The sequence below is a fragment of the Bidens hawaiensis genome, unplaced genomic scaffold, assembly GCF_021521415.1.
Source record: "Bidens hawaiensis isolate Kalapana, Puna unplaced genomic scaffold, B.hawaiensis_p1.1 tig00013123_1, whole genome shotgun sequence".
Lineage (NCBI taxonomy): Eukaryota > Viridiplantae > Streptophyta > Magnoliopsida > Asterales > Asteraceae > Bidens > Bidens hawaiensis.
Window position 1 is genome coordinate 33,176 of NW_027492110.1, and position 13,794 is coordinate 46,969.

Sequence of the window (13,794 nt, forward strand, 5' to 3'; positions counted from 1 at the left end):
CGAAATCAGTCGTAGAAAAATGTCTAATTTTCTAGTAGTGCGTGAAACTCGGAAAACAAACGAGTCAACCAATATAACTCATGTGTCACTTGCTGAATGGAACAATACTTAGCTTCAACAGAGCTATGTGAAATGGTGGCATTTTTCTTGGATTTCTAAGAAATATGACTTTTCCCAAAAAGAAACGTAGTATCTGCTAACGTAGCATCATGTGTTGAAAATGAGACATGCGAACATTATGAAGATAACATTCAATAGGCGACTGAAGTACTAAGCGCCCAAGAGACACGAGCTATATATTCTTAGGAGAATACGTGATTCATAAGCACATATTAATCTTTGCTCAGATCGACTTGCTAGAGCATCTAAGGATGAATCCCGAAGATGCCATTGAGGAGGATGATAATGATTGTATTGATTTTATCTTAATTTGTAACAAATATTAGTATGTTGGTATAGATTAGCTAATTATTAAAAGTAATTGTGATCAAGTAACACCATTATATATTTCTTTGGATTGATTTTATTTTTATTTCTAAGAAATTATACAAACTACATTGTCATATGTAATCCGCAACCGATACCACAAATGTTTATCCACGATAATAATTTTGTCCATTTCTAACAATTATATTCATACAAAAATACTAAAAAAACCCCAAAAACAAAGATAGAAAACAAAATAATATCGGCCCTATAAACAACCATGCATATCCTCTCTCTTAAATAAACAACCTCAAAGTTTCCAACAAAACATCAAAATATGGCAACTATTCCTTATACAATGATAAGTTCTTCCGAAGGTACCCGGCCGTTTCCTGTGATTGCACTGGGCCCAGCTTCAGAATCAGGCATCGCAGGCATTGAAACGGTGGCACCATCGACTGTTATCGAAGCTATTAAGATTGGTTATCGACACTTTGACACAGCAGCTTTATACCAAACTGAGAAACCCGTCGGGGAAGCGATTGCAGAAGCTCTAAGACTAGGCCTCATAAAGTCTCGATCAGAGATTTTTATTACTACCAAGTTGTGGTGTAACTCCGCTGACCGCCATCTTGTTTTACCGGCCATCAAGCAGAGTCTCAAGTAAAATATTTTCATACTCTTGCTAAAGTTAGTCATAACTATAATTTTGAAAGAAAAATATTATTATCCAGTATCCACTGCAAACTTTATGGGCGTACACAATATATATGGAAGGGGGCAGCCGCCCACTTAATTTAATTTTTGTTTAGTGTTATAAATATGTGAAAATCCCGAACGTCCCCTACAATAATTTGCAATCGCCACTCTTAAACTTTTGAAATCGTCCTTATGATGTTTAGAAACTGACCCCTAAAGAGGGTGGGGGTGGTCCGTGATGGGGCTCCCGAGTGATGGATGATTCACCATGATGGTGATCACGAATATATCAAAAACGTGACGGGGGCTCATCACTCTTTCACTCTCTCTCTCTCTCTCTCTCTATATATATATATATATAGACACACACATATATATATATATACCCCTAAATATAATTATTTCACTCACACAAAAACCTATTTCTATACATATGTGTGTGTATATATATATATATATGGGTGAGATTTAGAGAGAACTCATTTTAAAGAGAGAACTAATAAAAAATTATTTTTAACTATTTTTAAAAAAATATTTTGGGATTTCTTTTTCTTTCCTCCTTCTAATAAGATGATATTGTCCATAAAAAAAAACTTGTCGGTGTAGTACTGTAGTGCATATGTGCACTAATGCATATTGCATATATACAATAGTGTTTTATTGTATATAATACAACACAATTGCATTATCCAATACACACTATTTAATATATGCAAATACGACACTAATAATTGTATGCAAAACACATTATCGCATATATGTAATACAACACTAATGCACATATGCACTATATCAATTTTTTTTAATTTTTGTATATAATATAACACTATTGCAAATATACAATACAAACAACTATATATATGCTATTCAACACTATTTAAAATATCAAAATGCACACTATTGCACATATGCATTATAAAAAAAGTCGGTGTATTGCATATATGCATTACTCGTTAATTATTTTTATTTTATTTTTCACTTTTATATTTTTTTTGTGGTAAAGAATAACAACATATAAGAAGGATGAAAGAAAAAAATTTTCAAAATATTTTTTTTAATTAAATTAAAAATACTTTATTATTAGTTCTCTAGTTCTCTCTATAAAATGGAGTTCTCTCATGATCTTCTCCCTATATATATATATATATATATATATATATATATATATATATATATATATATATATCAAAACCCATCACACTACCATCACCTAGGGGTGTTCTTTGGATTCGTTGTTCGGGTTTCGGGTTTTTCGGGTCATGAGTGATGGAAATTGGACCACCCCCATCCCCCTAAGAAAACGAAATTATAAATTTATATATTTGTGAAATGTAAATTTTAATATAAACACTGATTAACAATATAACTTATAAACGTTTTAAAAAGAAAAATATAACTTATATAATTACTAATATCTGAAGCTTAAAACTACTATGACTGGTTAAATGTTACCAGCCCAATGACCAAAAGTTTAGGCCATTTACCTTTAGGCATTAGCCTGTTATTTTAAAGGTATGAACCTTAGTAACAAAATCCAGCCGCAATTATACAGTTATGAACTTTAGATGTAAAATATTTGAGTAGACGAATTTAGATATACTGCTTACTGAATTTTTCATTATATACTTGTAATGACGTTTGACGTATTTTTGTTAACTATATAAAAGTTAGTTTTTATAACTTTTTAAATACGGTCGGGCACGATTTATACCGAACCATACCTTAAAAGAATTATTATATAGCGACAGACAAACAGCCCCTATAAATTTCCGTCCCTCATGATGAATTTTTTTGGTTCCACCACTGTAGTATATATATGTCCCTACATTAAGAAACATAAAAGTTATTAATTTTATCAAAAGATAATTAAGATTAATATATCAAAAGGGTTAACTGAATTGTGATGTTGAGAGACTAGAACACATTAAATGTTTACTAAACAGAGAAAAAGAAAATAAACTTATCAATCATAATTCATGAAAAATATTACCCTACCAAACTAATATGAACCAGTGATGAGAATGGGTTGAGTTTTGGCATTCCCAAACTCATAATCAGTCTACTCACCCATCTCAATCATGTTGGGTATTTGTCGGGTAATTACCTGTCAGGTATCAGGCAAACCCGCAGGTTTCGGGTATAGCCGACCGAAAACCGTCGGCTATCAATCTGCTTTTGAAAATTAATTTATAATTTATAACTAGTGAATTATATCGGGTACGTAACTAATAATCAATTACCAAAAACAATTAGCATAAAACATCGCCTATAACTAATCGGGTATAAAAAATAATTGTTATAAACAAGTTTTGACGAATAAGTAATGCTCCAAGTTTCATATTATACATCCAAGTCTACCCAAAAAGAAAAGAAAAATCCACCAAAGTTGGATAAACGGGTATATTCATGTTATATGGTAATCGGGTCGGTAATCAGACATATTTCAAATCTCATACCCAATTCAGACTCATGAAAAATTTCAAAAGTAATCTTAAACTCGTCCCATACCCGATGGGACAGGTATTACTTGTATCAAGTGTTTCAGGTTTTTTAATCAGGTTCGGGTTTTATTAACGCTCCCAATCATAACAACCTTATAGACTAAATTTTATGTTGACTCAACCAAATATTACTCAAATTTGTAACTAAAGAATATTTTTAAGTTATTCATAACCAAATATTGATTACCGTTATGAATGTAGGAATCTGGGAGTAGATTATATAGATTTATATCTTATACATTGGCCATTAAAGTTTAACCAAGAGGAAATCAAATTCCCTATTCCAAACGAGCAAGTAGCCGCTATTGATATAAAAGCTGTATGGGAAGGCATGGAGGAGTGTCAAAATCTTGGACTCACCAAATCGATTGGCGTTAGTAACTTCTCTATTAAAAGGATTAAAGAAATTCTTTCGTTTGCCAAAATCCCTCCGGCTGTAAACCAAGTAAGCATGATAAATACCGTTTTAGCCATTTGCTTGATGCTCTTAAGATGATTTTTTATTAAAAATCAAAATGGTGGTACTAACATCATTTTAATTTGGTTTCAAGGTTGAGATGAACCCAGTTTGGCAACAGAAAAAACTCAATGGATTTTGCAAAGAGAATAATACATGGGGACATAACCGTGTCATGGAATGTGATATTCTTCAAGAAATTGCCAAATCTAAAGGGAAGACAGTGGCTCAGGTTTTCTTTATTTTAGGCCGTTTTTGTTTCTTTAATGATATTATATTGCTTATGAGTCTATTAATAGTTTCAAATCAATTGTCTAATAGTACTATGGCAACAAAGAACATGTATTGATGCTTTAGTATTGACATGCAGATTTCTTTAAGATGGTTATATGAGCAAGGTGTAATTATTGCGATTAAGAGCTTCAACACAGAACGGATGAAGCAGAACCTAGACATCTTTGGATGGTCTTTGACTGAGGAGGAATTAAACAAAATTGACCAAATTCCTCAGCACAGACGTTGCTATCTAATCGGAGGATTGGCAATCGAACATAATGATATATTTGCTGAGATTGATGCGGAACTTGATGAAAAATAATATGCATGTGTTCTTTTAGTTTCACCCATTTTTGGTGTTGTATGCTTATTTACATTTAGTTTGTGCACAATACATTAATTTAAGTAGAGATCTAGAACAAAACCTTTCTAAGTTGTGCAGTGTGGATACTTTGAGCTTTTTATGCTAACAAAACACTAATGACATTAGTATTCTGTTAGTATGAGGTTATTAGCAGAAAATATGTTATAAGATAGGACGGTCACAAAGCATTTTGTTAGTTGGACCTTTGCCACCAAAGGGCAATAACTAAGATTATTTAAATTCAATTTTCTTTTTTCAGAAATAAAATATTTTTTTTACCTAAAATCTTTCTAACCTTAACCTTATACTTGCAAGGATTTAAACTATCCCGCATTTTTTAAGACAATAAACATGTCACTAGACCTCAGAGCCTCCTAAAAAAAACTATATGTGTTTATTTGAGATGATGAGATTATTATCAAATGCATACCCTAGAACCTGCCATGACTTTGTGCACCACATGACGTGAGTGGTTCAAGTTTATTTTATTATGTTTTTCTTTTTACAAATAAAATGAACTTTTGATAATCACAAACGAATCCATACTACGTACGTAATCGTATGGCAACGGAACTTGATGAGGATAAATGATCATGGGACATCGGCCATACTAAATCCAACGCTAGATATCCCAATTTCCTTTTTTATTTGTTTTAGATGTAATAATATACGAGGATAATATATATATTATTTAAAATAAACAATTTAAAAACAAAAGACCATAATAGTAAAAAATAAATTATGTACTTCTTTTCTAAATTTGATTTATTAGAATTTTCATAACAATAAAATGTAAGTCATCCCAATTTAACTTATTTTCCTCATTTTATCCTTTATGTCATATTAGTGTCACATCTTTCTTGTATTCCTCGTTTTTTCTCATTTTCTCCAAACATCATGGTATCACTCCACTTTCTCTTATTTTTTCCTAAAACACAAAACCGGTCAAAATGGATCCGGGATAAACGGTGGAGTATTACCTAGTTTCCATGGAAAAATAGTGAGGAGAAAGCGCGCCGGGAGGGGGGGGGGTGTTGATTCTTGGCCGGTCGGCCTCATTTTTTCCAACCCTTTTCATGGTTCCTCACCGACTTCACTTTGTCTTCTCTTATAAACTATTTAATGGTTTTCATACAAACTTTTGAGTATGCTTTTAAATATTAGCTCTTACTACCTTAAGTTCCAAAATTTGTAATTTGAAAACGCAAAACATTCTTAAGTAGCATATTAGAGTGATTTATTTACGCTTGCACCATAACAATCAACTATTTTTAACAGACAACAAAGAAATTTATTATCACCAAAAGGCATACAACTCCCCACTGGTAAAGAGCTAGTCGTTCCATGAAAAGAACCAACCACCACACGAATACATAATAGTTGCCAAGCCACCCAACATACATAACAACAAAACCAACAAAAAAAACATACTAATCAACTAAATTAATTGCTAGAATAAGATACTTTTAACATGTTCCTACTTCCTTCATCATTGGATTGATTTATTTTATTTCTAAGAAATTTGACAAACCACATTCTCATACGTAATCGGTATCCAATACCACAAATGATTATCCACCGCAATATTTCATCCATTTCTAGAAAATAATCCATACAATAATACAAAAACACAAAACACAAAAAAGAAAAAAAAATATTAGCCCTTTTAAGACCCAATAAAACCATGCATATTCTCTCTCTCAAAAACCAACATCAAAGTATCCAAAAAGAATACCTAAAGAATGGCAACTATTCCTTACACGATGATAAGTTCTTCTGAAGGTGCTCGGCGGGTTCCCGTGATTGCAATGGGGACAGCGTCGGAATCAGGCATCGCGGGCATTGAAACAGTGGCACCATCAACTCTAGTTGAAGCAATTAAGATGGGTTATCGACACTTTGACACAACAGCTTTATACCAAACTGAGAAAGCGGTTGGCGAAGCGATTGCGCAAGCTCTAAGATTAGGCCTCATAAAGTCTCGATCAGAGATTTTTATTACTACCAAGCTGTGGTGTAACTCCACTGACCGCCATCTTGTTTTACCGGCTATCAAGCAGAGTCTCAAGTAAAATATTTTCATACTTCCTACTGAAGTTGGTCTTAGTCATTTTTAAAAAAGAGATTCGGTTTATGTCCCAATAAATCTAAAGTTCTATAAATGTTTCCTCCAAACACGTCGTTGTTGTCATTTTTTCTACTCGTCTAACGCTTGTGTTCTACAATCAAATAATGCCAGTTAGCCCCAAACGAGTTTGGTCAACAAATAGGTCGTCACAATAAGTTGTTGAACAAAACAAGTCACCTCAACAACTTTGTTAAAGAAACAACGACGAGTTTTGTTGAATAAATAGTTCGTCCTTTAAGTTATTGATAACACGTGACGGCTATTTATTGGTCTTACAAACACGTTGCCCAGTCTTAAAATACGTCGCTGCTGACGTGAAGGGAGCATATTTATAGAACTCTTGATTTGAGAGGATATAAACAAAATTTCTCATATATTATGGACATTTTGAAAATTTTTCCCAAAAAAAAAATATTATTATCGACAACAAATTATATGTTATATGTCCGACATAAAGATATATAAGTCAATTAATAATTTTATCAAAAAAAATATTAAGATTAACTTAACACAGATCGATTAATATTAATTGTCACGCTCATCATTTTTCTGGGCGGATTTAGGAGGCTTGAGGGGTAGCCCGGGTTACCCCTCAAATTTGTCAGCGAAGTGCATATAGAAGGTTTTTAAGATTATTACGAAACCAACATGTATATTATAATGTTTAGTAGTTTAATAATATAATCTGGAAGTGTAAGAGTTGCTATCAAATATCACTATAAATCCATTGGACTTTACCTGCGCAGGTTCGAAACCTGCTATCCACACTATATTTACCGGTAGTTCCAAAAATAAAAATTGGGTTACCGTTAAACTTTTTTTCTAAATCTGCCACTGATATTACCTGTACTCAACAAAAGGGAATGCATGCCATCTTCTTTTTTGGGTAGCCCTACTTGGCATACATCTAGTTGTTAACGCTAAACCAATTTTACAAACACAACTAACTACCTTGATGAATATAGGAATCTGGGAGTAGATTATATAGATTTGTATCTTATACATTGGCCATTAAAGCTGAACCTAGAGAAAATCAAATTCCCAATTCCAAACGAGTGCATAGCCGCTATCGATATAAAAGCTGTATGGGAAGGGATGGAGGAATGTCAAAATCTAAATCTTGGACTCACCAAATCAATTGGTGTTAGCAATTTCTCTATTAAAAGGATCAAAGAAATTCTTTCTTTTGCCAAAATCCCTCCGGCCGTAAACCAGGTAAAACATGATAAACACCGTTCAAGCCATTTGCTTGATGCTACTAAGACAATTTTTTTATTGTAGAAGAAAATTCAAAATTATAACTCATAACGACGTTAGTAACTTTTTAAAAATAAATTTGTATATATGTTTCATTAAAAACAGTATTTACATTTATAAATAAGACAAACAAATAACAAGTCGTGTCACTAGTACTTTTTGAATAACAAAACTAGATTGTAAAAAGATAACATCTATTGAATGTGGGGTCATAACATTGACATGTTGACACGACTAAATAGGAGTAAGGTGCTAATATCACTTTAATTTGATCTGAAGGTTGAGATGAACCCACTTTGGCAACAAAAAAAACTTAATGGATTTTGCAAAGAGAATGGTGTCATTATAACTGCTTACTCCCCATTAGGCGCAGTTAGTAATAGCACATGGGGACACAACCGTGTCATGGAATGTAATTTTCTTCAAGAAATTGCCCAGTCCAGAGGGAAAACAGTGGCTCAGGTTCTCTTTATTTTATGCAATTTTGTTTTTATGATGATAATACATTTATTATTAGTTATGAAGTCAAAACTAATAGTTAGAAATCAAATGTCTAATGCTATGGTAACGAAAGAAATAATCAGTGGTGGATTTAGAAGAAAATTTCGGGGTATTTTAAATATTTGCTAAGGTATCATATACATAAAACAAAAAAGGAAAACGTTACACTAATTTTTCACTTCATTGACAAAGTTGAGGGGTACTTCAAAGATCCGCCAGACAGCCATTAGAGAGAAAATGTACTAATGCTTTATATTTGGCATGCAGATTTCTTTAAGATGGTTATATGAGCAAGGTGTAATTATTGCGGTTAAGAGCTTCAACACAGAAAGGATGAAGCAGAACCTCGACATCTTTGGTTGGTCATTGACTGAGGAGGAATTGAACAAAATTGACCAAATTCCTCAGCATAGACGTGTTTATCTAATCGGAGCAATGGTGATCGAGCATAACAATATTATGGCTGAGATTGATGCAGAACTTGACTGAAGAACTAAAGAAATAATATGTATGTATTTTTTAATTTGAATTTCACCCATGTTGGTGCTGTATATTTATTAGTTATATTACAAATAGCTACATTATCTAAGTAGAGATCTACAACAAAATTTGTAAATTGTGTACCTTGTTGATTGTGTTTTCTGCATGCTACATTTGTTGGAATTTATTCAATTTAATGAGTATATAACTATCCTATAAGTTGGTTTAATAATTAAGGTGAAATAATTAATCAATAAGCCATTATGTATCAGTTGATATCATTGCCAATTTTCAATAATTGTACTATACATACATATGGTCTCTTCACAATGATATTCTAAAGTACAATATTGTCTCTTGTAATTTCAGAAATATAACATGGTAGAACGCATCGGTGAAACACACAGATAACTAACACCGGGAGGGGGAAATGGGATAACTTGTTGGCCACAATTTTTGTTCGATAAATCCCCCTCGTTAATAATAAAAATATTTGATAACCTAGTTAAAAAATTACACACTTTTATTGATTTAATTATTCAATGCTCCTCCGCTTACGTGACAGTTACGTTTCGTTTTTTTTAACTAAAAACATTGTCTTAAAAATAAAGATGAAGTTAATTGGTGAAATTAATTATTATTTATTAATTAAGAGCTATAGTGCCTATTGGGTTAATTGATTGCATGGTTTTAATTTGAAGAGTTTCCAACTAATTTGTTGATAATATTACGGCAAAAACACAAATTTGAATTTCTTGTGTAGCAATTGGGCCTATACAAGATTTTAGTGGGCTGAACTTGAATATAAGATAAACATGGCCCAAAAGTGGTGGAATTAAAAAGTGATGAAAATGTAGAATAAAATTTAAAAAAAAACGTATATAATATTTTCCAAGAAAGTTCAAAAATGAAAGTAGTCTATAAATGAATTACTTGTTTCTTATAATATCCTTCGTCGTTCTTGATCACCATTTAATGCTTTCAACTTGCAAATCAATTGATTTTGGTATTGTGGTAAGGTGGTTAAGGTGTGTAATTGGATGTCATGAGTTCAACCCATATAGAGTGAAAAATTTAGTTAAACCGATATAGAGTGAAAAATTTAGTCGTTTAAAAGAAAAAAAATACTTTCAACTTGCAAAACCGACTTGAATCTTGGATGTATAAATCTTTTTTTCTTTTAAATTTGCAAGAAAATGTCTTTTCTTGTTTTTTTTGCCAATCTTGCATGAAAATTTAACATTATTGCGAATGTTTTCTTGCAAATAATGTAAAAATTTTGTAGTTTTCTAGAAGAAAAATTTAGAGGTATATCATTTTTGTTTTTTAGATTTTATTTATTTATTTATTTATTTTTTTGCAAATCTTTTTATTATATGAAAAATGACGGACTTAAAAGTTTTGAGATACATGATGCGTGATAAAGTTGCACTCGCCAAGAAAATTGACGGGTATCCCAAGCATCTCTAGGCCTTCATAATTCATATAGATCGGCCACTGCATGTAGTGTGACATTTGTGTAATTGACGAATAATTGTTAGAACATGAGGTAACAAAATTGGGTTGTACGATATATGTGACATGAAGGTATAATAAATAGCTTTTAAATCATGTCACATTTTGAATCCACGAGTCAAGGTATAAATCGGTCAAGCCAATTAAAGGTGTTTGAATATTTGGTTTTTGTCCATTTTCATATGAATGTGGGAATCTTACACCATAGACTCTACTGCTAGGGTTCATGTAGTTCTGCAAGGATTCCTTGCGAGTCTTTATGACCACTTATTGGATGGACATTCATTCCTACACAGATTCATGCTTAAAGTTGAATATATTTCATCTCACTCCAGTCTTTTAACTGTGTCATAATCCTACTTGTATGATTCATAGTTGCACCATTTTGTATTAAGAAGATTGGCTATGCTAACCCAAACACGACTTATATGACCAAATATTATGTCTAATAAATCGGCTAACCTGAACATAACCCTTTTAATAGACGTCGGATTGACTCGTTAGCTCTTTTTTAAGTTTGAGCGTGTTTTAAAAATTCCATTTTGTGTTTTAAATGATTATTTAATAAAATCTTAAGTTTAAAGTAAGATGTTTCGTTTCCCTATTTCCCTCTCCATCAGTTTGAATTGTGTTTCGCTTAGCTCTTTGATCGAATCCTGGAGATGCTTTGTCGTTGCCATTCCTGCATCTGAAGTTTGGATGTTTCATACTTTCATCCAACCTGGATTTTGTGTGGCCATTCAGTACTTCTGTATTGTTGTGCGAGTCGGTTTAGAACTCGCACTCACTAGTCAAATATATTGTTCACTTGCATTCTATCGACTTTGTTGGCCAAGGCCTTGCCAAACCACTATAAGCTTTTAAAATACAATATATATACTTTTAAAAAAGTTGATTAAAATATCAATATACCTATTTTACTAAAAAACAATCTAAATATCTTATTACAATTAATATATTTCTAAACATTAATTTAACCAAATTAAGGAAAAGAAGTGGTAGTAGATTTACCAATATTATGTAAATATTGTTCAAGTAGTATAACAAAGGCCATACATATATAAACACAGGTAATTAGAACAATAGCACCATAGTCAAACTAAAACATTACTTGTTTCTCTTTTACAATATATGCGTACAAAACTATTGAAGCCGGATTGAAACAATAGAGAATGAAACTGAGCAATCTGGTGTTTGGTTAACACTTAACAGTACTGCAGTCGACGATTCAAGTGAAGCTAAGGCTAAGGGGTGTGGGGGGCTCTAATGGGGGCTCCAGTGGAGGCTCCAGCCAATAATATTATGACGTGTGGCAGAGAGAGAAACTGGATAAGGGGTGTGTTGGAGCCCCCGTTGGAGCCCCTGGCCCTGGTGTGGAGGGGCTCCAGCAGGGGCTCCAGCGAAATTTTTTTTTTATTTTTTTATAAATATATTCAAACAACGTATTATTAAAAAAACATATAAATTATTAAAAAAACACACATTTTTTTTAAAATTCAAATTACAAAAAAAAACATACTAAAAATTAAACAAACAATAATACTTAATAATAACACTAATCTAATACAAGATCATCGAGTACGACGACATTTTTTTTTTAAAAAAAGTTGGGAAGATGGGTTGATTTTGGGTTTTATTTTGAAGTTGTGGTGATTGATATGGGTGAAATGAGGTATTTTATAGATGAAATGGGGTATTATTTAGGGAAAAAATATTTTTTTTTTAATTTAATCCCTTCCCAACGGCTCTTTTTACCTTCCCAACGTCCATTTTCTCTCTCTTCTCCCGCGACCAGCCTCACGCCTACCTGGATTTCCGCGCTCGCGCCCCGCTCGCGCCCCTGCTCGCGCCCCGGTGGTGTGGGGTTAGCGCCCCGGGGCGCGAGCGGAGGGGCTCTAGCGCCCCGGTTAGCGGCCCACACCCCTCAGCCTAATAAAAAACAAAGATTGAAGCTCTGCGATTACGGTTAAAACTACTACTGAAGCAACAGGTTTATTGACAAAATCTTTTGATCGGTTTATTCAGAATGAGCACATGTGTTTCTTGAGAAGCATAGCAGTACAAAAAAGGAGTCCCCGTAATTTCCCCAGAACTAGAAGTTGATAAAAATTAAGGAGTTTAATACACGGTTTATTTATGAGATAGGTCCATATTATAAGTTTTAAGTTTGGTCCTTAACTTTAATAAATGTTTATCAGATGGAGTTGTAAGCAAGAGACTTGGTGTTTCATGTAACCAAGGTAAGATTCCTGCCCCCATCTTTTAGTTTCGGCGGCACCAGGTGATGTTGAGAGACTAGGGAGTGAGTGATGTTCATTAGTTGTTAGTTGGATCCTTGAACTGAATGAGTTTTACCTCACCACATTTCCGTGTCTTCGGGCGAGTGTTCACGGGCGTTGGCCTTAGGTTGAGGGTTTTCCCCGGATCGATCACGATGTGGTAAATTTTGCCAGTAGCTTTAAAAGAGTCGTTGGTTGTTCAAACAAGAAAAACTTTAATAAATTTTTCATAGTCCTCAATGGTTATAAATTGTAACAAATGTGAGTTTTTTTCATTTAGATTCACATGAAGTTACTAAATTATCTTTGCTATTAAAAACCTAAGTTATTAGAGTTTAATAATCATAACTTGAATTTATTAGCCGAGATTAATCTTAGCTGATTAGAAGGGCATCAAAGGAATAATATACGTCTCACATATCATTTGATTGATAACAACGGTAAAGTCTACAAGATGAAATCACATCATAACCTTATGTCATGGATTTTTTAAAGTCATTGACGGCTTACATGTCGCAAATTAATGCATTGATAGTCATTGACATAATCCGCGGCTCTTTTTAAATAATTACCAATATATACAATTTGTTTGTAATCACCTAGAGATCGATATTATCTAATTATTTATTTCTTATACTTTTATTATTTATAGACATGATTCATGGATAACCCACCTATTCTTCACTTGTGTAAGTGTTCATTTGCCAACGTAGAGAGAACTATTATTTTCGTTCATGTGGTTTACTCTTTTTGCTATTTCCGTTTAAAATAAAACTTTTAGTCATTTCCATCCTCGTGGTCTCATTTTCTTGTCATTTCAGTCCAAATCAATAGCTTCGTGAGTTTTAGTCGTTAGTAAATGACGGAAATACCCTTTCTAATCTTTATTTCACTTTAATACGGTAACTATT

The 13,794-nt window shown here is 32.8% G+C and overlaps 2 protein-coding genes across 2 annotated transcripts; both read left to right on the forward strand.

Annotated features, from left to right (window-relative positions):
* Window positions 1-524: 524 nt before the first annotated feature.
* Window positions 525-4,929, forward strand: LOC143543471 (D-galacturonate reductase-like). The gene is made up of 4 exons (XM_077035783.1): window positions 525-1,089; window positions 3,828-4,071; window positions 4,178-4,315; window positions 4,454-4,929. Exons 1-4 carry the CDS (start codon window positions 764-766, stop codon window positions 4,679-4,681), a joined length of 936 nt encoding a protein of 311 aa, XP_076891898.1. The 5' UTR covers window positions 525-763; the 3' UTR covers window positions 4,682-4,929.
* Window positions 4,930-6,356: 1,427 nt separating this feature from the next.
* Window positions 6,357-9,343, forward strand: LOC143543472 (D-galacturonate reductase-like). The gene is made up of 4 exons (XM_077035784.1): window positions 6,357-6,791; window positions 7,817-8,066; window positions 8,388-8,570; window positions 8,877-9,343. The coding sequence occupies exons 1-4, from the start codon at window positions 6,466-6,468 to the stop codon at window positions 9,096-9,098; spliced, it is 981 nt and encodes a 326-aa protein (XP_076891899.1). The 5' UTR covers window positions 6,357-6,465; the 3' UTR covers window positions 9,099-9,343.
* The last annotated feature ends 4,451 nt before the right edge of the window (window positions 9,344-13,794 follow it).